Source organism: Diplotaxodon limnothrissa, linkage group LG8, assembly GCF_057381915.1.
Source record: "Diplotaxodon limnothrissa isolate DT_005_m linkage group LG8, D_limnothrissa_male_GT1.1, whole genome shotgun sequence".
NCBI lineage: Eukaryota > Metazoa > Chordata > Actinopteri > Cichliformes > Cichlidae > Diplotaxodon > Diplotaxodon limnothrissa.
The window spans coordinates 9,217,426-9,243,015 of record NC_140603.1 but is presented as its reverse complement, the minus strand read 5'-3'; the positions used below and the strand labels follow the sequence as shown (position 1 = coordinate 9,243,015).

The 25,590-nt window shown below is 42.0% G+C and overlaps 1 protein-coding gene across 1 annotated transcript in view; it reads right to left on the bottom strand.

Annotated features, from left to right (window-relative positions):
* Nucleotides 1-24,903, bottom strand: part of cacna1g (calcium channel, voltage-dependent, T type, alpha 1G subunit) — a 350,831-nt gene extending 325,928 nt beyond the window's left edge. Inside the window, exons 1-2 of the mRNA XM_085361223.1 lie at nucleotides 24,845-24,903; nucleotides 23,897-24,217 (exon numbers count right to left, since the gene is read on the bottom strand). Of these exons, the coding sequence (XP_085217349.1) occupies nucleotides 23,897-24,210 (314 nt within the window). The 5' untranslated portion in view covers nucleotides 24,211-24,217; nucleotides 24,845-24,903. The remainder of the gene's footprint in view (nucleotides 1-23,896; nucleotides 24,218-24,844) is intronic.
* Between the last annotated feature and the right edge of the window lie 687 nt (nucleotides 24,904-25,590).

Sequence of the window (25,590 nt, the reverse complement as noted above, 5' to 3'; positions counted from 1 at the left end):
CAACATAATCCACCACATATCTTTCACGTTAGGCTAATACCAGAAGGTAAAAGTAAGTAACTAGCTTCTTATAGCATAGCATAGCATAGCATAACAAATGATAAAACAGCTATCTTTGCTCTGTCCAAATTTAAGAGAGAATTTCTCAAACAGTATGTCTAAATTAGATTAACATAAATTAATGTGTAGTCCTTTAAAGTTGCTGTTCTTCATGGAGCCTTTAAACATGGATCACATGACAGCCTGCCACCCGAGAAGTTAAAATATCTTGGCTAACCCCCTGGTGACTGTTTGCAGTATAGGCAATGAACCTTATATTTCGGTTGTCTTGTACAATGCCCAAGCACAATTGTCATGCCTCCCAAAAACCCACAGGATTAAAAATATGGCAGTTAGCCTGTGCATGTTTTTATTTTTAGAGTAAAGTAGGAGTTCAAAAATCAAAAACAAGGCAAATATTCATTTATTTTATCCAGTGCCTTGTTGCACTCCTTCAGATACCAAAACAAGCCATTTTAGCCCCCCCTCCATCCCTTTAAAACCACAGTCCTCATTGGCTACTCCTTGCAAACAGATGTTTCTATGCTCACAGCTTTATTTAGGATATCTCTTGCACATCATACAGAGCCAAAAAAATGGGGGAAACATGGTATGAAACTCAAGATGAAGCCAAAGCTTTCAGTTCATATAGATTAGTCTTAAACACACAATGGCAGTGTTTAATATGTGTTAGGGCAGGTATCATAGAAAATTGGAAAAAAATATTAATATTAATAAAATATCCCATCATCATAAAAATATTATCAAGTTAATGTAAGTGTTAAAAAGTTGGATTCTGATTAGTTATATTAATCAGAATAGTTATTATAACTGACAAGTATAGTGGGGAGGGTACCTGGAAATGCATAAGAATATTCATTAATAATATTAATTATTGCAGCAACTATTATTTTAGAGGTTTTGATTAGCCTTTTCAGTGTTTTTGGTGATTTAGGTGTTTTAAAGACTAAGGATGCTTACTAAAGCTACAGTAAGCTCTAAGAAACATATCAAGCACATTTCCTTGATCACAGCATGTTTGCAAAGCCATTTGTTGTTGAATTTTACGTGAGTGGAATGACACAGTGTGCGAGCATGAAATAAACAAAACCACAACCCACTCACACAAACCTCCATAAAGAACCTTCAAGCCCTGCAGATGCTGCATGTGGTGCGCATCTGTGCGCGTAGTGGGACAGGTCAAAAGGTCCTTTTTGCTAAGGTCAAGATATCGTGTTTAGTCCAAGGAGGACTGGATCAGATATCAAATGACTCATCAAGGGGTAACCATTTCCCTGTTAATCTCAAGGGATGATATGTAATAGGGGTGGATTAAAACAGTAATTCAAGATGCGGACTCCATCCCAGGATGCTCTGTTCACACAAACAGCATCTGCTCATTTTTAGGCTAAACTCTAAAGCTGGCTAACCTTTTCACTATATCAACATATTGGCCTAAAGTGTTCAGAGCTGATGTTTACCACTGATTGGAATGACGGTTTTAAAGAAAAGTGCACTGGAGCTAAAACAGCTTCAGATAGTAGATGAATTGAGGGGTCGCACAAGGGCGAAATGTATTTGGAATTATTATTTTATTTCATACACATATATGCTAACAGTCTGATCAGTGATCAGTTTAAACACTAGCTTTGCTAACACAGAAAAACTCAGAGAACGAGGGTTCAGCAAAGGACTCACTTACAGTACTGTCAAAAACTAAATGCCCCTAATAGAGATACAACCAATGAGCTGCTCTGCTGAACCAAACCAGCCAATCAGAAATGAAATCTAGTCCCTGGATGAACAACATCAAGACCGTATTTATGTAAGTGGTTCTCTACCTTCTGTTATCTCTGCTCTCTATTCCTCAACACAGCACTTCTTCCCCCTTCTCCCACCAAAATTTTTTTGCCTCAAGTGTTGGAATATGCTGAAAACATGACTTTTTCACCGGTGGGGATTTTGGAGAGAAAAGCTTAACAGATGATGCTTCCTAGATGGCTGACTTTGTCAGTCTCTCAATTTCCTTCAAAATGTTCAATCAAAGCATTTTGACTCCAGTCACAGTAGCTGAAAAAACCCAAATGAGCAAAGAGGGGGGAGGATAACGTAATGAGGGAGTGATCGATGAAAACATCCTGAGACACTGGTAGAAACAAAAGCCATATATCTGAGGGACAGGTGCGCTGTGCAAGGAGAACAGCAGCAGTTTGCTTTAACAGGTTTTTTCACCAAGACAGATCGAGGGAATGAAGCTTTGGGGCAGTTCAATATGAAAGAGACCTCAAATCTAACCTTTCACAAACCTTCCAAGTATAAGCAGATAGTCAACCCTCCGTAAACTATTCTGGGATACATACGCTGCATCTTGACTGGTTCCTTTATTGGCCCCATCATGCTCCGACATTAGCATTAGGAATGCAGGCTCAGCATGTTCATTCACTTTAAGCCTGTTTATTGTTCTGACCTTGTGCTTGTATATTGTCATGGTTGTGTATTGCAGATTCTGCTTTAGGGAATGTTGTGAGTGATGTGTTTGTGGAAGTTTATTCTGGAGCATAATAGGGGCAAAGTAGCTTTGTCATATGAAGATTAAAAAAAGACCAAAAACAGCTGGATTGGATGCGGAAAAGTAGACGGAAACATTATGCCATGCCAGCAGAGGGTTGGCTGAGGAAACTAAAGCAGAAATATTTGACAACAAGTAAGATAGAGTTACAAGATGTGTATTTAATTTTTTAGATCCCCTAAGCACACCACAGGAGTGAAACGCCAATTAATGTAAGGTGTTTAAATTAATTTGAGCGAGAAATATTGATTTTTGTAGTTGGAAACTACAGAACTAAAACACACCTAATATTTTCCTGTAACACCTAGAAATTGCATCTATATAATACTAATTTGTTACTGCTGATAGGGTTTTATTAAATGGGAACCTTTGGGGGAAACATGCTACTATATACTAAATACCACATGGAAACACGTTAACAAGTTAAAGTCACACGATAAAATAGCAATAGAAAAATGCATCTTACTATTACACAATTGCACATCTTGCCGTTGGTGCTGCAGTATGGCCAACCGTGAGATGTTGGCCCCGTTTTAGAGATGGTGTTGTCATAACTCACTGGCTCTTGTTCAATTGGACCTTTGGGTTTTGCACTTGGTTAGACTTCTCTCAGCTTGCTTTTCATATGTTTTTATTTTTACCATCGTTATCAACAGTGTGAAGGAAAAACTCCCTTTTGACAGGAAGAAACCTCAGGCTAAATCAGCCATTCATTGGGTGTTAGGGGAGGGAGACAGAAGACAAAAGGACAAAAGACACACTATGTATTGGGTTGAAATACACTCTCCCTAAGCAGTAACCCTTCATGTTGAAAAATCTCAAGTCGGCAGCAACAGATATGTCTCAGTGCTATTATAACTTGATTATGGACCAAAGCTAAAAGACAATATTGCGTAACTGAGGCAAAATTGTATTATTTAAATGCCCCTGGAACAAAAAGCTCTGTACCACCAGACATGAACTACAGTTCAAATGTGCAACTGAAACAGAAAGAGGGTGAAACCTTACATCAGTAGCTATCAGTATCTTTCCAGGTAGGTAAAATTGCACAAAAAAAAAGCTCCGGGAGAGGACTTGAGAGATGTCATTGTGTTTTATTGTCTAAAACTGCACATTCTAAGTTTGTATATAAGTAGTAAGATTAATAAGAGGGGAGGCAAAGTTTAATTTCCAACTACAAGCCCCTACTCCTTATTCCCCGGTCTTTGAGGGAGGGTTATGAAGTTAGTTGTGTACAGGCACCTTAATTAACCATGTAACTCAAAAAAACTGATTACATCTATAACTTGTTAGTTCCTCACCCTGATTTATATGGAATTTCCCATTTACAAGACATTCAAGCAATCAGCTTAATGGAGAACGATAACTGTAAGCTGTTGCTTTTGTGCATGTGTCTTTGTAACAGCTCTGATTGTTTTATGCAATTACAGAAAATCAATGAGCAGCCCTCCTATATGGGAATACTGGACTTAAAGGATTATGGTATTAATGTGATGACTTGTCTTCATTTACTAGATTTATTTCACTGAAAAACAAACAAACTTTAAAAAAATTGTATATTATTGTAAATTATCAATTCAGCTTCTTGCCTACCCTGAAGCATGTTTCAGTTATGCTGCTATAGGTCTGGGCTGTCGGGGCACTTCCAGTGATGCACTAAGCATCGTCTCTTCTCTCCCTCTCTGCTCCAGCCGGTCGACGCAGACGGCCGCCCACCCCACGTCTAGTCCTGTGGGAGGATTCTTCCTGTTAAAAGGGATTTTATCTTGTGCTTCCTCATGGGGGAGTCAATTGTTTAGTCTATATAATATTTAACTGAATATTGAGCAATACTATAAAACCTGATAATACCATATCACCCCAACAGAGCATTTAAGGTATTTAAATGTAGAATGGGAGGCAGAGTCTTCAACTTTGAGACTCTTCTGTGGAACCAGCTTCCAGTTTGGATTCAGGAGACAGACAGTCTCTCTACTTTTAAAGTTAGACTTAAAACTTTCCTTTTTGATGATGCGCATAATTAGGGTGGGATCAGACGACCCTTTCCTTATTTACACTGCAATAGTCCAAGGCTGCTGCAGGTTTCCAATAATGTGGAGTGTTTCTCTTTCACTCTGCATTTCCACAGTGTCTCTTTTGTCCGGTATTCCTCCCCTCACTCCCAACTGGTCGTGACAGATGGCCTCCCCTCACTGAGGCTGGTTCTGCTGGGGGTTTCTTCCTGCTAAAAGGGAGTTTTTCCTTCCTACCATCGCCAAGTGCTTCCTCATAGAGGGTCATGTGATTGTTTGGATATTCTCTGGATTATTGTAGGTTATTTACCTCACAATATAAAGCATCTTGAATTGACTGTTGTTGTGATGTAGTGATCTCTATACATAAAATTGAATTGAACTGAATTCAACTGAACTGAAGAATATAAGAGCTTATATATAAGCTTATATGTAATACATAAAAGTTTAGTATGATATAACACTATACAGTCATAAAACAATATAGCGTGTACCATTATCACGCCACAATAATGTGATGCACTGCTGCAAAGGCAGAGTTATGACAGAGTCATAAAAGATCATGAATAGAGCAAGTGAAGTTAGATATGTGGAGCTTTTGTTCAGCACACACACACAGGCACATAGGAAAGGTAAAGGCAAACAACTGGGGCTCCTGTGTGAGCCACAGGCACACGGTTTTATTTCATGAATTTAATTTGTGTTATTTCTTAAAGATGCACTTGGTTGCCTGCCTCACACAGAGGGAAGCTAGGACCCAGAGCAGGACAGCGAGGGAGCGTTTTAAATTAGAAGCAGACTTCTCTCTCTCTCTCTCTCTCTCTCTCTCTCTCTCTCTCTCTCTCTCTCTCGCTTTCCCAAAAGACAAAGAGACAAGGAGGAAGTGAAGAGAGAGGAAAGAAGAGAGAGAGAAAGAGTCTGGAACTGGTTCTGTAGCCACATCTTGTAGGAAATCCTGAACAGAGCAAGTTAACGAGGGACACCGAAACCACGAGCGCCGAGGCTCCCCTCCCTGCATTGTGTGTGTGTGTGTGTATCACAATGCACAATACAATCCCTCAGATAGTCTGCGTGTGCCCAGCGAGACACTACTGATAAACACACAATAAAAACAAGAAAAAAATTTCTGGCAGGAATTATGCACAGTACAACCTCACATATGGGAAGGACTGGCAAATTACACAATACAGACAAATACACCAACAGAGGATTACATATCACACAAACATACAGTGCAACAAACATGAACGTCACTGAACAAATCCGGCACACACACACATACACCTCCAGGGAACAGACAGGGTTTCCCTCTCAGTCTACATCTGCAAACTGTATGTATGGGACCATTGCAAAACTTACAGTGAGACCTCCCTGTGTGCCCGCATGTCAGGCCCAGCTATGCTGTGTTGGCCTATGCTAATATAAAGCCTAATAAAGACCAGATATTACACATTCATGCAACAGTATGCACACCTGTTCTAAACACACACACACAAGGGGTGGAAATAGACGGGTTGGGGGGTGATTGGGTAAAGCAATGGTGACTAAGAGAAAATATTAATCAAGACGAAAAGCAGATCCCGCTGTCTTCCTCATCCTGCATGTGGGCTGGTCGGCACCCTCGGGTGGAACACAATGCATTTTTCTCCCTGAAATGATATTGTCACATTTATGAATGTGTGGGAGCCACAGAATGCAATATGTGTGATGGAGGAAGAGGGTCGAACTGTTTGCATTTAGGTATCATTTGTATCCGTGTGGGAAGCAAGCACTGTCGATTTTTGGCATATTCTATTGAACTGTTGTTGCTGTGTGGCTGTTTCTGCTGCTGGTGGGGTTTCAGAATATATAGATTTTTATATTACTTTGTCACTTCATTATACTGTTATTAATCTAGTGTGACTTCATCTGAAGGAACACAATTATGACAAGCAGTATTCCCACACAGCACCATACTCCAGACAATGGATGTGAATAATATACTGTAATATAATATAAAAAGATAAGCAAACTTTTTCAACATTTTCGAGGTAATACATTTTAAAGCTAGCCTCAGTTGTCATAGCATAAACTAAGGTATAAAGACTTACTGATAGCATAATGTTAGCACTGTTCTTCAAATGTTTTTGACAAATATACAGTTCTCCTGCACATAGCAACTACATTTTTAAGCAGAGCAGACAGCTGTTTCCAGAAACTAAGGCTTTAAAAAAGGATATCGACGCTCACAGTACCTGCTCAGTATCAAACAGGCTAAAGAAGACTTAGCTGTTAGCTAGTAAACAATATGGAAAAGACTGAAAGCCACTCTCGTTAGCAAGTGCTAGTGTTAGGTTTCCTAATGCCAGCATCTTATTCAAATATGATAACCTATTATAAAAAGTGGCAACATCAGACTTCAAAGCAGATTCACAAAGCAACAGGTGACAACACAGAGGCTACAGCCCTCTTTGCTTTATCAGTAGATACATTTTTTAGCTGGTGTCTTTTGTTACCTTTATATGGATCCGATTTCACCTATTATGTTAGCTAAGCTAACCTCCCGCTGGAGTACATTAATTAAGTACATTTAAGTTATTTATTTGTCCTCTTTCTTATCTGTGTGTGCGTAGTTGCTATACATATATATATATATATGTATATATTTTTTTTTAATTCCCCGCTCACCCATGCGGGCGGTCAATCCTTCAAGCTCGGGTCCTCTACCAGAGGCCTGGGAGCTTGAGGGTCCTGCACAGTATCTTAGCTGTTCCTAGGACTGCGCTCTTCTGGACAGAGATCTCCGATGTTGTTCCCGGGCGATCTGCTGGAGCCACTCGCCTAGCTTAGGAGTCACTGCACCTATATATATATAATGTTTCAAGTCCTCACATTTAATAATATGGCCATTGGGGGGGGGGGGGGGGGGGTACTACTGTCACTAGCTTCACATACAAAGCCATATCTTACACACAGACTCTATCATCAGGTGCTAATGTGACATTTTCTCTTTTCCAGTTTAACAGATTACACCTGTTTCACATAACCTTGCAACCCCGTTTAAATCTGGTAAGCTCTAGGCTCATAGGACATGATCCCATTCCCTTCTCAGCTGATCCCAGCACAGGTGTAGTGCTTAAAAGGATGCTGAGGCTCAGCACTTCCACAAAACTCTGTGATCTGATTCAGGAGCAGCCATCACACAGTCGCCCCTGGGACATTAAACTCTAATGGCTGCAAACTGTAAATGTCACAGTGATTTGGGCCAAGCACCAAGGAGAGAGAGCCTGATAGGGTGTTCGCTTGTGTGTGTGTGTGTGTATGGGTGTGTGTGGGAAAGAGAGAGACTGTCATGTCAGTGTCACTGCTTGTGCAAAACAGGTCACAGTGAAAACGCACTGAGTTGAAGTAATTACAATATTAGAAAGGTGCGGACACAGAAAGAAACACACGCAAACACTTTTCCATATATTTGATAACCAACAACACAGTCAAATATGTCTGCAGTAAGTTACAACCTACATTTGCTCATTCAGTGAACTGAACTGAAACTGTGTGTTTCCAGAATTATTACATCGGAGTAGTACACAGGGATCCAACCACCAGTGAGGGAGCGGTGATTTAGGAGAATTCAGAAAAATTGATTAGAAAACCCCCCAAAATGCACAATAAGTTATAATTACTGTTTTTAATGTGTACAGACCTCCTGCCTCTATAAATACACATTAGAAGACGTAGCTACAGTCTAATAATATAGCAGGTGCACAGAAACACAAGATTTAACGTGAGATAATGGAGCTAGTAAGATATTAGCTCCACTACTGGTTACAACATTAAATATGTTTAATTTTACTGAGTCATAGAAGTAAATAACATTATGTCTGGGAGGGGACGAGGAGCACTCCTCATTTTAAACCTTACCAATGTATTGTTTTCTAACTATACCTTTAAATGTTATTTAATAGTGAAGGCTTTTAGGTTTTGAATCTATGGTAGGCAGAGGTGGACAAAAACAACATCTTATTCTTTTAGAGTTAATTGAAAACAGCCTTTTTCCCCCCAAAGAGGGGGGCTAGAAGTATAACTTCCAAGTGTAAAAAGCTTTCTTAAACCTTATTCTGGGGCACAGTTAGCATACGCCAAAGTCTCTTTCTAATTAGATTTAACAGGTGATTCAATATGTGCATTTTCTATGTCCCAGTGACCATTTAAATTAAAGTTAATTTAGAAAATCCTTAAAAATAGGTGCTTGGAGGCATAACCAATAAAGCAGTGGGGTGGTGAGATTTGTTCCTAGAATCGAGTATTTCTGGAAATGGATCAGTGTTCCAAGCTAGCTAGATATTATGCTAAAAGATTAAGTGTCTGTCCCTGGCTTCACTCTTCATCCAAAACTTTGGCTTCAATTCAATTCAATTCAGCTTTATTTATATAGCGCCAAATCACAACAACAGTCGCCTCAAGGTGCTTTATATTGTAAGGTAGACCCTACAATAATACATACAGAGAAAAAACCCAACAATCGTATGACCCCCTATGAGCAAGCACTTTGGTGACAGTGGGAAGAAAAAACTCCCTTCTAACAGGAAGAAACCTCCTGCAGAACCAGGCTCAGGGAGAGGCGGGGCCATCTGCTGCGACCGGTTGAGGTGAGTCACTGTTTTAGTCAATGACTGTTCCTGACTTAAACCTAATTTATGGAAATCACAAGGTAAGTACCATCAACTTGAGTTGATTAGCATTTTCATTTAGGTTTTTTCTGGGGGGGTTTTTGTACCCCCATAAGGACATGCAGAAGTAATGTTCATTAGTCTTAGAGGGATTGCAGGCTTGGGTCAACACCCGAGGCTGTATTCGCTTTAGTTTTGTTCTCTTATGTTTGGCTTTGAAAATAAAAAATGTTTTAGCACGTGCAAATAGCTATGACTGAACAGTTGCTGTTCGGGGGAGGGGTTTAGGGAATGGTTCACTGCGATGACCGAAAACTCACTCGAGCTCACGCGACACATATGCTCGTCAATACTACACTTCATATGAAAAAACTATTTCTGCAGGTTTTTAATTACACACACCATAGGGGGATTAACCACAACAGCTACTCAAAAGAATTGAAAACACACACACACGTGGTCAACCCACTATGAAAAGTTCATTAGCCTCCACTCAGCTGCATGTATCTATATGAACCGGAACAAACCAGACTTGCATGATCTGCTGAACGCAACAACACGGCTTTCGGCACAGAATCACAACGGTAATTGAGTGAGTTACTATCAGCCAATCTGCTGTCGTACAATGATGTTGTGTAATGAGTTAAATTTACATTAATGGGAAAGTTTTATTAAAGTTGAAGGTGGAGCTGTGAACACCCCGTGTGCACAGATGCAGACTTGCACACACGATCTCACGAGGCCAGCAGACATATCATGACTCTTATATAAGCTTCCTGACCCCAGAGGTATTTATATCCCTCGTTTGTTATCTATAATAAGACATCTTTCTCTTTTTTTCCCGCTCCTTCACCAGACTCCCCAGACCTGCTGCGGGAAAATCCTGATTAGTGTCCCAATGACTTGACATAGAGCGATTGAGATAGCGATGCAGACAGAGAGGGAGGAGCAGGGAGGAGGAGGGAGGTGGAGCGGCGAGACAAAAATGTGCAGAAAGTGACAAAAGAGACGCGTTTCGGTGTGTGGCTGTGCGACTTATTGACAAAACTGGCAGTTTTGCGGCGGGCTGATTTGACAGTCGACTGATTTGGCGCTTTACGTGTTTATCCCTGAAGTGTGCATGAGTATGTGTGTGAGCTGGTACAGAGATAAGGTCAGCGCTCAGGTCTGGAGTGTGTCAACAGCACCAGATTCCTTTTTTTAGTAACACAACCTAAAAAGGGCACTTCTATCAGACATGGCATCCCCTGCTGCTCATCAGCTTATCAATCTGTCTGGAGAAAAACACAGCTAGGAAAGGGGGGAGGTGTAATTATCAAAAATAACTATGAGAAGAAGGTGGAGCAGAGATGGGTAAAAAAAAAGAAGAAGCAAGAAACAACAGACCTGAGAGGAAAGAAGCTGAAGAACCAGGTCACATATTTTGTCAAAAAATAGGTTTTTAGAAAGCTGGGCAGCTGAAATTTCACAAAACTGGGGCGATATATGATGACTGAAGAAGAGGGTAAGATGGAGAAGGAAGTAGTGGACACCAGTTAGCAGAAAGGTGGAGGAGAAAAAGATCAAAGCATTTGTCATGACGTAGACCAGACGCAGCGGCAGTAAGACAGCTTAATAACTCGGTACATGTGTCCAATAAGATTTTGCTGTGTAAGAGTAAATATATAGCTTACCCATGCCATTCTCATCTCTCTTCTGTACCCCCACCCCCTTCTGTTGCCACTCTGTGCAGCCAAGCTCAATTCTTCTACAATACCCTAATGAGAAAAAGCTGGTAGGAAAATCCTGGACTCAGTCCTACATAAACTTACAGCCATCTCACGAAACAGCCCAAGAGAGACTGGGGGGAAAAAACACATTAACAGTGCAAAATCAAATATATACTTTCATTATTCTGATAAAGTAACACGTCTTAAGTATAGAAAATACATTATGTTAAACTCTATATTTGCTTCTACAGTACCTATGAAATTTCCGTAACAGGTGAAGTTCAATTCAATTCAATTTTATTTATATAGCGCCAAATCACAACAAAAGTCGCCTCTCGGCGCTTCATAGATACAGAGAAAAAACCCAACAATCATATGACCCCCTATGAGCAAGCACTTTGGCGACAGTGGGAAGGAAACACTCCCTTTTAACAGGAAGAAACCTCCGGCAGAACCAGTCTCAGGGAGGGGCGGCCATCTGCTGCGACCGGTTGGGGTGAGAAAAGGAAGACAGGATAAAAGACATGCTGTGGAAGAGAGACAGAGGTTAATAACAGATATGATTCAATGCAGAGAGGTCTATTAACACATAGTGAGTGAGAAAGGTGACTGGAAAGGAAAAACTCAATGCATCATGGGAATCCCTGGCAGCCTACGTCTATTGCAGCATAACTAAGGGAGGATTCAGGGTCACCTGGTCCAGCCCTAACTATATGCTTTAGCAAAAAGGAAAGTTTGAAGCCTAATCTTGAAAGTAGAGATAGTGTCTGTCTCCCGAATCCAAACTGGAAGCTGGTTCCACAGAAGAGGGGCCTGAAAACTGAAGGCTCTCCCTCCCATCCTACTTTTAAATACTCTAGGAACAACAAGTAGGCCTGCAGAGCGAGAGCGAAGTGCTCTAATAGGGTGATACGGTACTACAAGGTCATTAAGATAAGATGGGGCCTGATTATTTAAGACCTTGTATGTGAGGAGCAGGATTTTGAATTCAATTCTGGATTTAACAGGAAGCCAATGAAGGGAAGCCAGAACAGGAGAAATCTGCTCTCTCTTTCTAGTCCCTATCAGGACTCTTGCTGCAGCATTTTGGATTAGCTGAAGGCTTTTCAGGGAGTTTTTAGGACATCCTGATAATAATGAATTACAGTAGTCCAGCCTGGAAGTAATAAATCATCAACAATATTGCTAATGCCTTAACAAACACACTCTTTAGCCATAGCAAGTTATCAGCATTGCCTAAAGAAGCGAGACCTATCTTTCTATAAATAAAAATTAAGTTGAAATTTATATCAATAGCTTTTAGGAGACCCACAGTCATTTCCTACAGTGTGTGGGAATGGGAATTCAAATACTCTGTGGTAAATTTTCTATTGACCTTTTCCCACATATACACACATTGCAAGGATCAATGTAGTGGTCCACCTACACATTACACATACAGGAGCTGCTGGGCCATGGAAACTCATACCATGAAGCTCCTGGTGCACAGTTTTTGTGCTGATGTTAATGCTGATGCATGTTACATACTATGTGCTTCACTACTCGTGACCTCACAACTTTACATGGTCTGTCACTTACTGGCTGGGTTACAGTGGCTCCTCCTATAGCTAATCATGGAATATCTCGAGGGGAAGAAATTTAGCAAATGGATTTATGCAATAGTGCTATGATTTTACTGTACGACACTGCGAACTCTTTGAAATGACTCATTTTATTCCCAAATGTTTGTAATGCAGACTTTGTACACATGTGGTAATTGAACTGGAAACACCTGAATTGAAAAATTAAGAGGTGTGGCCCAGTGTAGTTCACCAATGAACGCTAAATATTTGTTAAATTTTAGCAAATTGAATCCCTCTTTGACTCTTTTACTCATCCAGTATACATTTTTATGTGATGTAAAAGTGTCCTAGTGTGCACAACACCAAGATAAGACCAGACTTGGAAACAACAAACCTATTTCATGACAAAAACACACCATAAATACAACAAGGCTACAAAGAACGTGAGCAGTTTCAAACAAATAACAAAGCGTTGCTAGCTCTACTCGCTAGTTGCACTCATTATGACAGGAGTAGCAAATGGTGGATGTAAATTGCTGTTGCGGTTACATAAAACCAGGGTTTTAAGCTACAGATAAAAAAAAAAAGATAAGATAAATACAAGTGCTTTACAAGTTACAGTTAACTTTAGCTAATATTATCGTTCGCGTGTTAAGAAGTTATCTTATAACACAACAAAAATCATGTTTGCTGCCTACACACTTTCCGGACCAACAAACCAACCACCATCAAAGCAACAAGAAAAGCAGCCAGTTACCCTTGGACTTGATTATTCAACAAATGAATCACCCACCCAATACCCAGTTCACAAAAGCTGAACCAAACAAATCATTCATTTGACTACTTAATTATGCCAGTTAGCCCGTCTTTCATTGTTGAGGGGTCATAAATGAGAGTAATGTTTCTAACAATTAAAAGAAACTGAAAAAAAGAAATGGCTAAATACTAATAAATTATCAAAACAAAACACAAACAGTCAACCAGCTAACCATTTAACCAACTAGTCACCACTTAAACAAGCTGGTCAACCAACCAGGAAAATGGCCAACTAGTTAACCACATAAAAAAACAATACAACAGCCAACTAACCATTCATGCAACCAACCAATTAACTCCACAATCCTTCAACAAATCAACCAACCAGCCAATGCGTCAAGCGGCCTTTGATGGAACAGTCAAACAGGCATAAACACAACACTCCAATCAGACAACAAACCAAGTATCCACACAACCAGCCGGTCTAACCAAAACAGCATTCCTGACAATTAAGTGCAGATGACAATGACTTAACTGTTTTGTTTTCATACATCTTAATTGTGTCAGGACGCATTCTGCAGCAGCAGTAATTAACTGCGGGGTTTTATCTGCACTAATTGTTCTCTCTGTACAAATAATTGATTGAAAATCAGCGATAAATTTGTTGTCTGGAGACAAACACATGTGACTGTGCTTCTCAAAGCAGAAACAATATGACAGGGGAACTACTGTTGCTGCGGGCAAAAACAAAAGATTATGAGCGGGTGACATACACACACACACACAAACACACACTGTGAAGTGATTTTTACAGGGCCGCAGACGAGCTCTCGAAGACAGCACATCTGTAAAAGTCTAAGCTCCATCCCTTCCATGGATTTCACTACCTCCTGTCATCAGACCCTGCTGCTGCTCCTCTTTTCCTCTCACTCTCCTTTTTTTCCCTCTATTGAGGAGCTAGCCTGTGGTTTTTACAGGATTCACATTAATTTGTTAACTAGGCCACCAGAATCACAGGGGTGGAAGAGCACAACACATGTCTGACAAAAGGAATGAAGCAACACGCACATTAGAAAAAAACAAAAACAAAAACCCAAGCGAGTAAAAGCTGGCCGCTCCATCAGAAAGTTGCACAAAAAAAAAGAAAGGAGGAAACTGACGTTTGCTCTTCCATTCAAAACAGTAAACACATTCATATAATAAGGCAGAGGCACAACAAACACACACAGACAGTGAGTGTGATTCTTGCTGCTGTTGTCAGTCTACAGTAGAGTTTGTGGTTTGCTCCCGAATCGCTGTGGTCAGAGTCTCACCGGGTGTGTATCAGGTTAGCCGGCCCCTCGGCTGCCAGCACGCACACCGAGGTGGCTGCCAGGCCCGAGCCACAAGCACATTCATTGCATTCACATATACTTAAGTAACCTGGTACTCAGAGAAACCGAGTTACGCAGGTAAGTGGAGAAGCTGTGATGGTTCTAGCAGAGAACGGTCGAACCACAGCTCACGATTACAGACGGCGAGCAGTCAGACTCTGTTCTGATGTTTAGATTAGACTGCTGTGGTTTCTCACTGGACGTAAAAGACAGGCAGAAATGACTTCCCAGAGGTCAGGTGATTTTTTACTAACATATTAATTAGTGTCTGCGTGACGGCTAGTCTAGCCGTCATTATCTGCACCTTTGCCTGATCATCCCCTAAAGTGAATTCCCCCGTACGTACGGCGACTCACATAAATAAATTCATTTTGCATTTCCACTACTCCAGTTTCATCACTACAACATAAGAGTTTTGCACGTGTGTATAAGAGTTTTTAAAATAAAGGGAAGGGTTTTAATTCTAATCTTGCAAAAACAAGGTTAATATTTTGAGTTTTCACGAGAGCAGGTGATGTTAAGAAATAAAAGTATGTATTTATTTTCTGTTTCAAATACAGGCCTTGGGAATCTAAAATATATCTTGTGAACAAAGTGGAATATATTCCAAGGATGTTCTATTGATTTTACAGACAGAGGAGCACCTTATTATAAGGTATTATCCAGCAGAAGAAAATATGCGCAATATATTCGATAATCTATAAAGAAAGCTTGTCTGATTGTCTCACCTGGTTGGTGAGCAGTTTCCAGAGGTTGCTGTGTCAAAAATCTCCCTGTGATTGCTGTGATCTCTAGCAGATTGCCGCAGCCACCCATGGATTGCATGGAAGACACTGACTTGCCTTTACTCTTCTAGAAATACTGAAAATAGAAAAAGTGCAACGCAAACCACAAACAGAGGCCATTTAACAAAGTACCAAGTTGCTGGTTTGGCTGCAACCTGCAGGCAGCCAAAGCAATCTCCCCCTGCAGCAACCAGTAGGGGAGTACACCCAGACTGGTTGGCGACTGGTGGTTGCCAGGCTATAGGCTGGTGTGACTGAAGCCTTACCCTAACCTAAAAAACAACAGTTAAAATTACTGTCTTTGATTTCAGCCTAGAATTTATTGTTTATAAACTGAATAGAGCAATAGCAAGAAACATTGCTCAGGGTTCCAAATATACTTTAATACAAAGTACGGTGCATTTTGTAACCGTAAATCTAGATCAGATGCTTATACTTCTATGATTTCTGCGAGATTCCTTTGAAGAGGAAACCATTAACTGGGAGTAAGAGTAATTTTCTAATGAAAAATGAAATAATCACTCTCTGTGCCCTAAAGGAAAGCTTTTCCAGGAAAAAAAAACCCCATAAAACACACCAGCTGTTTAAAGCAAAAGCTTTAATAATCCGCCTATGTGAAACTATAGAAGTGCAGCAATCAGCAACAGAGCTGAAAATGTGTTGCGGGCCAAGCACAAAGAAGGGTTTTCTTTGTGTTTAACAGCTTAAACAAAGCTCTTCATTAAGAACAGACCTCATACCGAGTCGTCTACTCACACCTTAGTGCAGTCTGAGCTCTGCCTCGGACTCGCTCCCTCTCTCCTCCTCCTGCCATCTCTTTCTGATTGTCGCTCCTGTTATTCGTCAATAATTGGCACTTTCAGTGTGGCGGTGGCTGAATCACTGAATTTCACACACATACTGCAGAGTGTGTCGGGAGTTTACCATTGCCAGGAAACTGATCTATGGCTGTTTTTCAGTGAATCAGTGTTTGGAGCGGGTTCAACACATTATGCTAAAAGAACTGTCACTTACTTCAAACAACCTTGGTGCCTTTCGAATGTGTGTCGAGTGTGTTTACAACAGATGTTAGCCGAACAGTAGGTCTGTGTGATACAGACAACAAAACAACGCTGCAATTATGCCGGTAAATATTGCAACTGATATTTGGACAGGGATACAATAAACGCTCAGTCACTTCCTTCAGCCGAAGCCAAGAGCAAAGACTCGGTGACTAAGAGCGATAAATCCCTATCAGCTAACATTAAATCCTGAATGTAACAAAGACTTTCTCGCACAATAACAAAGCCCTACACCCACATGCACACGCCTACATAAATACCAGCCACAGCGCTGAATGATTTTGACTGCTCTCATTAGAGTTCTCTGGTTTGCAGTTATGTAAGTGTTCGTTCTAAAGCTTAGTTTCCGTCTTAAAAGTGAGACCGAAGAGTTCGCTCTCATGTCGTCCAAAACTTTTGGCAAATGTAACGGTGAGTTCAAAGAAAGGTATCAGAGGAAACATATTTTCTGTAACCACTGCACCTCTTGACTGAACTCCTCAGCAATTTTGTGTGAATTTTTCCAACAGTCTTTTGTTCACCAATAAAATATATTGGAACGTGGCCAGTGACAGAGAGCGGTAGAAGTACAGCAAGAAGATTTCTGGACAGGAAAAGAAAACCAAAAGATCAGATCGGGAGATTCCAGTGCAATCTGTGTGAGCGTCTGCAGTTTCCAAAGCACACAGACCACGTTTGGAACTAGCTAGTCGTCCATCTATCCTTCTGTAAACTTGAGAATTGCTTCTAACCAGTACCAGAGAATTCATAAACTGAACCTAAATCAAATACAACTCCAAATGAATGCTAATTCCACTCTGTGCTTCCTAAAGATTTCCCAGTTTGTTCAGAAAAAACTATTTCATGAGGGGATCATCAAATATGTCAATGCTTTTCGCTTGCACTGCTGCCCCAAGTGGCCAAAAATCAATTAATGCAGCTTTAAATTCTAATTAGACTAATCAGGAAATTCTAATCTAGGATTAGAAAGATTATTGTTGGACTGAGCTGAGCATCTTGTTACGTGGCATTAATTTAAGGTGGCAGCTGTTTCATAAATGTCACGGTTCTGGGTCGGTTCGACCCAGCATTCTGAGTTTATTATGTTTTGGTTTATTCTCGTATGATTGTTTTGTTACCTTTGTGATTTGTTGGTTATTATTTGAATTCTATGTTTCTGTTTATTCGTGTTTAAGGATTTGTTCTTCGGTTGTGTCTCACGTTTAGTTTAGTTCAGGTTCCATGTGTTATATTCTGTCTGTCTCGCAGTGTCGAGTCTGCGTCTTTGTGTAGTGATTTCTTGTTTCCTGTTTTATTGTGAAGGTCTGCGTCTCATGTGAGTGTGTTCAGTTACCTCCCTTGTCTCGTCTCGTTAATTACTCCCAGCTGTGTCCCCCACCTGTGTGTAATCTCCCTGTGTTTCTCTGAGTGTATTTAAGTCGTGTCTTCTGTCATTGTAGTTGCTGGTCTGTCTGTGTATCCACCATGCTTCATCTGTGTGTTCTCCCCTGCTGTCCGTCGTCATTTACCTCCGTCGTGTTCAGGTCCTGGTTTGTGTTCAGTAGTTTAGTTGTTCTCAGTTTAAATAGTTTTCAGTCCCGTTTGCCGTTTCTCCATTTGCATTTTGTGTTCAATAAACCACCTCACCTTCACGAGTGCCTGCGACTGGATCCTCCTTTAATCTTTCCACACGGCTCATCTCACTCGCCGTGACAATAAAACTCTAATTCTAATGTTCGATTGAACTTAAGGAGCTTTGCATGACTTTCAGTTCAAAATAATCCTTATTTATTTTAAGCTAAGCACCCGCTGTTTGAAACAAGCCATTTTGCCTCCCCAAGTCTTCCGTTTAACCCAGCTTTCTTTTGATTGGCTACACCTCACAAACACAGGGTTTGAAAGGTATTTATGTGGGCTTCTGTGCTCATAGTTAATATAAGTTTAATCACAAAACACTCAGCAAACACAGAACTCTCATTACTGATCACAAAATCCTGTGTTCTTGTTGAGGTTATAAGCTGTTGCTGCTCACCAACTTGCTAATGTGTCACATTAGTGTTCCTGTTCGTACTGGTACAAATGCAAACAGAAACCAGCTCCTGAAGTCGGGCTGGAGTATTTTAACATTGTGTGGTGATATTGTATTGATACAGAGAAACCAAATGTCAATAATAATATTATTAAATACATTTAAAAAACAACATTTTCCAGGCGAACTTAGATTAAATCGACTCAAAACTGGACACGCTTAGCTTGACAAAGCTACCTCCTAATAAACCACTGTAGATTTCAAGGTGATTACATGCATCACCTAATAAGAGGCAACCTTTCTACAAACAGTCTGACTTGGACTTACTGCAGTCAGTTTCAGAGACTGTCAAAGGTTTGCAGATAATTGCTGTGTGGTTTATAAATGCAGGCAGACTGCTGACATGAGTATTTGTCGATGAACACGAGTACGAGGACTCAACTTGCTGCCAGCTGTTTGTATTCTGGTTAAGCTACTATAGAATGGGAAGGTTGCTCGGCATAAAAATGGCTATAATATCATATTGTCGGTGAAGTATCATAATAATATCATATGGGGGACTCTCTGGTGAGTTCTAGCCATACCCTGAAGGTAAGTCATTTTCTGGGGAGCTCCCAAGTAGGTGATTACCCTCTGGAGGCCCTAGAACTCTTTGGACTTAAAGTCCCTTAAGAGTGTCGTGCTCTACTGACTGAGCTAACCAGGCTGCTATGTACGTGCTACAAATCCACTGTGGATCTGTCCATTAGCGAGCTGCATTCTACATACAAACTTTTAAGCTACGTTTAAGCTTCAAACACACGCTAATACGATCACGTGTGCAGCTTTGAATATGCATACAAATACACACTCTGACAAACACACACATCCCTTGCAGTGAACAATTCACATGCAAAATACATGCAAGTTACATCACATGGTCCCCGAGATACATGACTCACAGACTAAAGATCCCTGCACAACACAATAAGAAGTTTTTGCACTGCTGAGTAAATACTTCATTAAACACGATGAGTGAGTATGTAAGAAGGGTCCAGTGAGAGACAGCACATATTCAGATTCTTTACACACAAATGTATGTTCCAAGTGTCGACACAGCAACCTAACACGCCTATGAAAGAAGTTCTGATGGGATTCACAAAGAGCATCAAACTGCCAGAAGTTGGAAAATCCTCCAAGCAACTTAAGAGATGGTAGGTTTGGGTGTAGGAGCAGAGGGAGAAAATATGAAAGCTGTGTTTCTGGCGGGAGCAGGCCAACTTTTTCACCTCTTAAAAAATGCTCTCTGAAATCGCACACGGCTCTTCAGCTTAGCCTCCCTCCACCTCGCGCTCTCTCTTTTTTTTTTTTTCTTCTTTTTTTTTTTTGCCGGTTTTGGAGAAGATGGCATACACCCCTCCTCGCTCCTCCAGCCAGCGTGAGACTTTTAGCTGCAGAGAGGAGGGGAGAAAAAAAAAAGGAGAAGCAAGGGGGGTCTGCGAGAGGGGAGGGGAGGGCGGGAGACATTTTCTGCTGATTAAGTAAGTGTGCGCTTCGGCTTCCATTATTAGACAGACGCATCACGTAAGACAGGCAACAAATGTGGAGAGTGAAATCGGAAGAGAAACATGAAATTGGTAGCATGCTTTGTCCAAATCCTTCCACTCCTTTGAAGCGCAAGTGGTTTATCAGGCTGCTAGTGATGACAAACACCTAGCCTTGGCCAGGTGTCCTCCCTCACTGTTCTGGGCTGTGTAATCCTCTGCTTAAATCAGTGCGAGCAAAGGATAGAGAGCACTGGACCAGTTCCCAAACTCTCCCCTCCTCCTCCTGCATCTTGGCACAACATCCAGCTCCCCGCCAGAGAGGAGACACCTACGGGAGTCCTGGGGAAATGTGTGTGTGTGTGTGTATGTGTGTCTGCGTATGTGCACTGCTTACACAATCTCGCTCTCTCTCTGTCAAACATACACACACACATACAAAAGCTCTCACTCTTTATCATACGCAGATTCTGCAGGAATCATTAGCAAAACCTGCAGAGGGAATTTCACACAGGCAAGCAAAACATCACTCAGAGCGTGCACCCCAGGGGTCTTCAATTAGACCTTAAATACCTCAGCGAGCATCCAGGGGTCCTAATTACCCCTCAGACTGTTGAAAATGGCCGCGGGCCACCTGAGGCCGGGGGCTTAGTGAGGATATGTGTGTTTAGAATAGATTCTGGCCCTGAGATCAGTCAGGCTTTCCTGTGTTGTTGGTCTACAGCGTCAGACAGAGGAAGCAGTCTTGGTGCATCCGAGTTGGCTGCTGCTGCTGCTGCTGCTGCTGCTGCCGCTGCTGGTGGTGTGCTGTGGATGTGGATGTGGATAGAGACGGAGAGAGACTACTGCAGGATTAATTCTCGAACCAAGAGCACAGAAAGAAAGAAAGCGAGACCCCGGTGTGGAGAGGCTGCTGCAGAGGAGGACCGCAGATCAACAGAGGAAGAGTTAAAAATATGGCCAAAGTTACATCTGCTTGCCTCCATGCAAAGCACCAGGGTACGCACTGATTCACACACTGCAGTGCACACAAACACACGCGCAGGGGGAGATGGATCGATCGCAGTAATGTTACACTGCATTACAAAAGCAGTGACCTTTTCCTAAATCGGTACAAATACACATTAAAGGGCAAACGGGAAGCCTGAGAACACCTAAATACAATCTTTGGGGCCTGAGGGATGCCTGTGCACACCCGTACAGGGGAGCAGTCAAACATCACTGCAAATCACCCAGCAGTTCTTTCAACACTTTAAAATCCATACTGCAAAACAGATCCATCAAACCACAGACCTCACCGGTTCGAAAAGAGCCAGTCGCCATCAGGATGAACTTTTTTTCTTTTTTAAATCAGTTAAAATGACAGTATTTTAATACCGTAACCCTAAACCACAGTGTGACACTTTACTGAATAAAATTAGTTTGTTTTGTTTTGATTGCTTCGATAAATTAAGTATTGCATTCGATAGTATCGATCCCAGTGCAGGTGTTGGTAACTGATCGATACTTTGTTTCTATCTTATGAATTCAGGTTTTTTTGGGGGGAAATTCACTTAAGTTTTTTTTATTTATATAACACATTTAAAACTGAAGTTGTCCCAAAGTGTTTTAGAGACAGGTGCATTTACATTCCAGGTCTCCAAAAGAACCCAGTTTCCAAATTTAAAAAGCTGAAAGGTGTGTTTTGTTGTGTAACTAAATATAACATTGATTCAGATAATGTGTTCAGAATTTGCAAATTGATGATAATTCATCTCAAAAACCATGACACACTGCTCTGCTCTTCATATACCTTTTTCGGTTAAAAGCATCGGTACTGGTGACTATTTACGTGGTATCGGATCAGTACCAAAATATGCAGCAGCACACAGCACTACAGGCCACCAAGTCAACCTCAACACTTGCTATGTAAGCTGCTTTAACCTGGCCACATTAGCTGCACATCTGCAAGCCACTTTGCAACCCACCTCCAGCCCAGCTCTTCCTAATACTTTATGACTGTCATATCCATTGTTACTGATCTGTGTTGCAGCTGTCAAAGATAATTTCGTAAAGAAATTATCGCAGTCTTCTTAGGACTACGGTGGTCCTGGTTGATCTGGTTATTTTGGTGACTGGTTACTTTGTCTGTTTCAGACAAAGCAGCCAAACATATCTTCACCATAGACTCTGAGCTAATGATACCAAACTTGATTAGCAAGCTGTATCCATAAACTCCAGCTCACAGACAAACATACTGAATTATTAGTGCTAAGTACATTAATACACCAAGGAAATATTGAGATTTAATTCACCAAAACATCTTAAATGGTTTCTGTAACACAAAGAGGCTGTAAATAACAATAAAAGGAGAAACAAATGAAAATCCCAACTGGAATTTCTTGGAACCTCACAATTACAAAACAGAGAAGTATAGAATAATGTTGCTCAAACTTTAATTTCTCCCAACTATATGACATCAACGTCAGATAAAAATCCAAAGAAGGTGGGTTTTTGGATCCTTTTTTCCTATCAAATAGGAATGTGCTGCTTTAATGTGGAGGTCTCACTGGGAGGTCCACGAAAAGTAAATGTTTGAGAACCCATGACTTGGATAACAGTATCAAGGATCTCCACTGCTCCCTGTGGAGTCACTAAGGACTCTTGTGCCCCCGCTGCTAAAAAAGTCTATTTGTAAGCCCTTTTTAAAAGATTTGACATTTACAGACATGGAAATTAGCTGTGATCTCTGGGAGATGGAGACACACACAAAAAAGAAAAGGAAAAAGGAAAAGAAAGATGAAAGAAAAGCGAGAGAAGGAAACATGAAGGGGAGGAGGGGATAAAAGAGTACAAACAAGTGCGAGCAGCAGCATCGCGGGCCAGCGTTCCTGGGAGAGGAGGAGGACAGGCTGCCACTGCGTCTCAATTAAAACAGTGACAAATTAGGAAGGGGGGTTGGGATGAAATGCAACAGACAAGGCTGAAGAGATGGATGGATGGGAGGGAGGATGGAAGGAACATGACACCTAAAAGAAACAGCAAAGGCGGTCTGAAACCCCCTGAGCAGAGCGGCCAGGGAAACATTTATTCCCATAGCCCACTCACACATATAGACATACACACACACACACGTTACCTAAACTCTAAGCGAGACAGACAGACAGTGGGAGACAGAAAAGAGCCTCCTTTCTCTTCCTCCTCCTGCCTCCTTGCTAGCAGGAGAACGGAATCGGTGCAGGTCCTGTCCATTTATGAATCAATAAAACCCTTCAGTGGCAGGAAGGGTTCAATAAGGCTGTGTGACATGAACCGCTATCCACCCCAAGGACGGGGCCACCGCTCAATAAACACCCACTCCAGGTGTGTCTGTGTATCAATAAACACATTACAACTTCCAGACTCCATCCTCTAACCCCACCCATAAGAAATGGATTATTAACAACCAACTTGTGTGTGTTCTTAATAATCAATCAAAGAATAACACCCAACTCGGAGGAATCAGAGCATGATGTGGGAACACACACACGTCCAGTCAGGTGTGAGAGGATGCGGTTCCACTGGGACCCACACACACATCTGAGTCACAAAAATAAATGTGACGCTTTGTTTTGTTTTGTGTGTGTGTGTGTGTGCAAATCAGGCCATGACGCTTGCTCACTCCATACATCAGCCTGCACACACACACACACACACACACTGATCTGTGTGATCTGTCTGAGCAGGCCTGTCCTGACTCTAGCAGCCTTGTGGTCACTGGATAAACCCTTGTGAGGTGCACAGCAAAGCAGGTGTTTCTTACCTGCCACAGGTGAATGCGCGCATATGCAGACTCCAAACGCGTTGAGTTAAAAGAAAAAGAAAAGGATATGGGTTGCAGACCATTTTGAGGCACCAGCTCCGGGGCCGGGTGGTTTGTTTCAGGTAGAAGAAGACCACGGGGGCCAGGGTGGGGTAGGGCAGGCTATCCCCGCCGTTCGCCGACATTTCCTCCCCGGCTGCAGAGATCCCATCCGGTGCCGGGGACGCCGGCTCCACCGCAGATATCTCGCCGCTCTCCCCGCCTCCCGTCCCGAGCCCGGACAGGTCGTTGAGCCGGATGAAAGTCCTCGGCAGAGAGGAGCGACCCTCCGAGGCCCCGGCGTCGGGGACCCCGGAGAGATTTCCCCCATCCTCGGCCATCATTCACCTCCTGCAAGCAACGGGGTCGATCACAGACATATGATTAGGATCCATTAGTCAGTGGAGAGCGCGCAGAGAGAACAGAAATCGGCAAAATAGATATTTTAAAAAAATAGCTGATTAAAAAAATAAAAATAAAGGTACCAACTTTTGGCTACAGTGAAAAACACCTCGCTGCTCATAGGCGCACAATTAAATGCACAATGAAAGGCGAGCAACAGTATGGAACAGCTAGGTGGTGTTGGGGGGGTTATTTGAGGAAATATGGCCAAATATTATCGAAATGACTGCTCAGATATGATCGTTGTATTGGAATATCATCACAGAAGCCGCTTCATTGAACATGGATTAAACTCGGATAAGTGAATATCTACTGTTCAAAGCTGGAGGGGAGACGAATAGATCAGAGCTCCTAATGTGCGGGGCTCACATTCCTTCAAATCAAAAAAAAAGAAAGAAAAAGAAAAAAAGAAAGAAAGAAAAGAAAAAAATCTTGCAACGACAGCGCTTGCTTGCTATTATTGGCTTCCAAACTTCGGCAGCATCACCGATCTACCGACAGCAACACTTCCCACTCCCCCGAGCTCCTGCTAGCTCTCGGAGAGCGAGAGGAGCATCTTTCCCTTCCATTCGTTACCTGTAATGGACTCGGGTAGATGTTCCCAAAGCGCGCTCAGTCATCGCATGATCAGTTTCTCTCTTCTTCTTTTTGCGTGTTTGTGTGTGCCGTGGCTGTAAAGTCCACGCCGGTCTGACGGAAAGAAAGCAAGAGAGAAGAAACGCGAGGGATGGAGCAGACGAGAGATGTTCTTGTAGGTTTGTGGAGCGTATAGTTTCCAGCTGCTGGTGCGCTGCAGTGCTCCTTCTGCAGCTCGGGGTCCGTCTGAGACACGCTGCGCCCCCCTGGGTCGAGTCTCCGGTGTCCAAGAAGCCTCTCCGGGGTCCTCAGGCACGCATCATAATCCTAAATCGTAAAGATTGGGAGGGAGACAGGGAGACTTTTCCCTACTTTTCAGTTCTCAGCCTTCTTTCTTTTCTTTTTTGTCTCTGTTTATGTGAAATTTACTGACGCCGCGCACAAACTTCTCTCCGCTCCCCTCCTCCTCCCCCTCCTCCTCCACAGCGCTGATGGGCAAACCCCTAAAAAGGGAGAAAATCCTCCACCGAGCTTTGCTTTTCCCCTCCTTTAAATGAACGATCCCGGCACTTTCATCCACAGGCGGCTTTCTTTCAAACGCAGATCCCGCTCCGGAGTTTCAGCACATCCATGGAGATGCTGCTGCTGCTGCCACTGCGCATCCCGAGCGCAGACAGCCGTCCAGCCTTGTTTCTTTTTTAATATTTCCTAAATATCACAAACACCTCCTTCCTCCACTGTTGCGC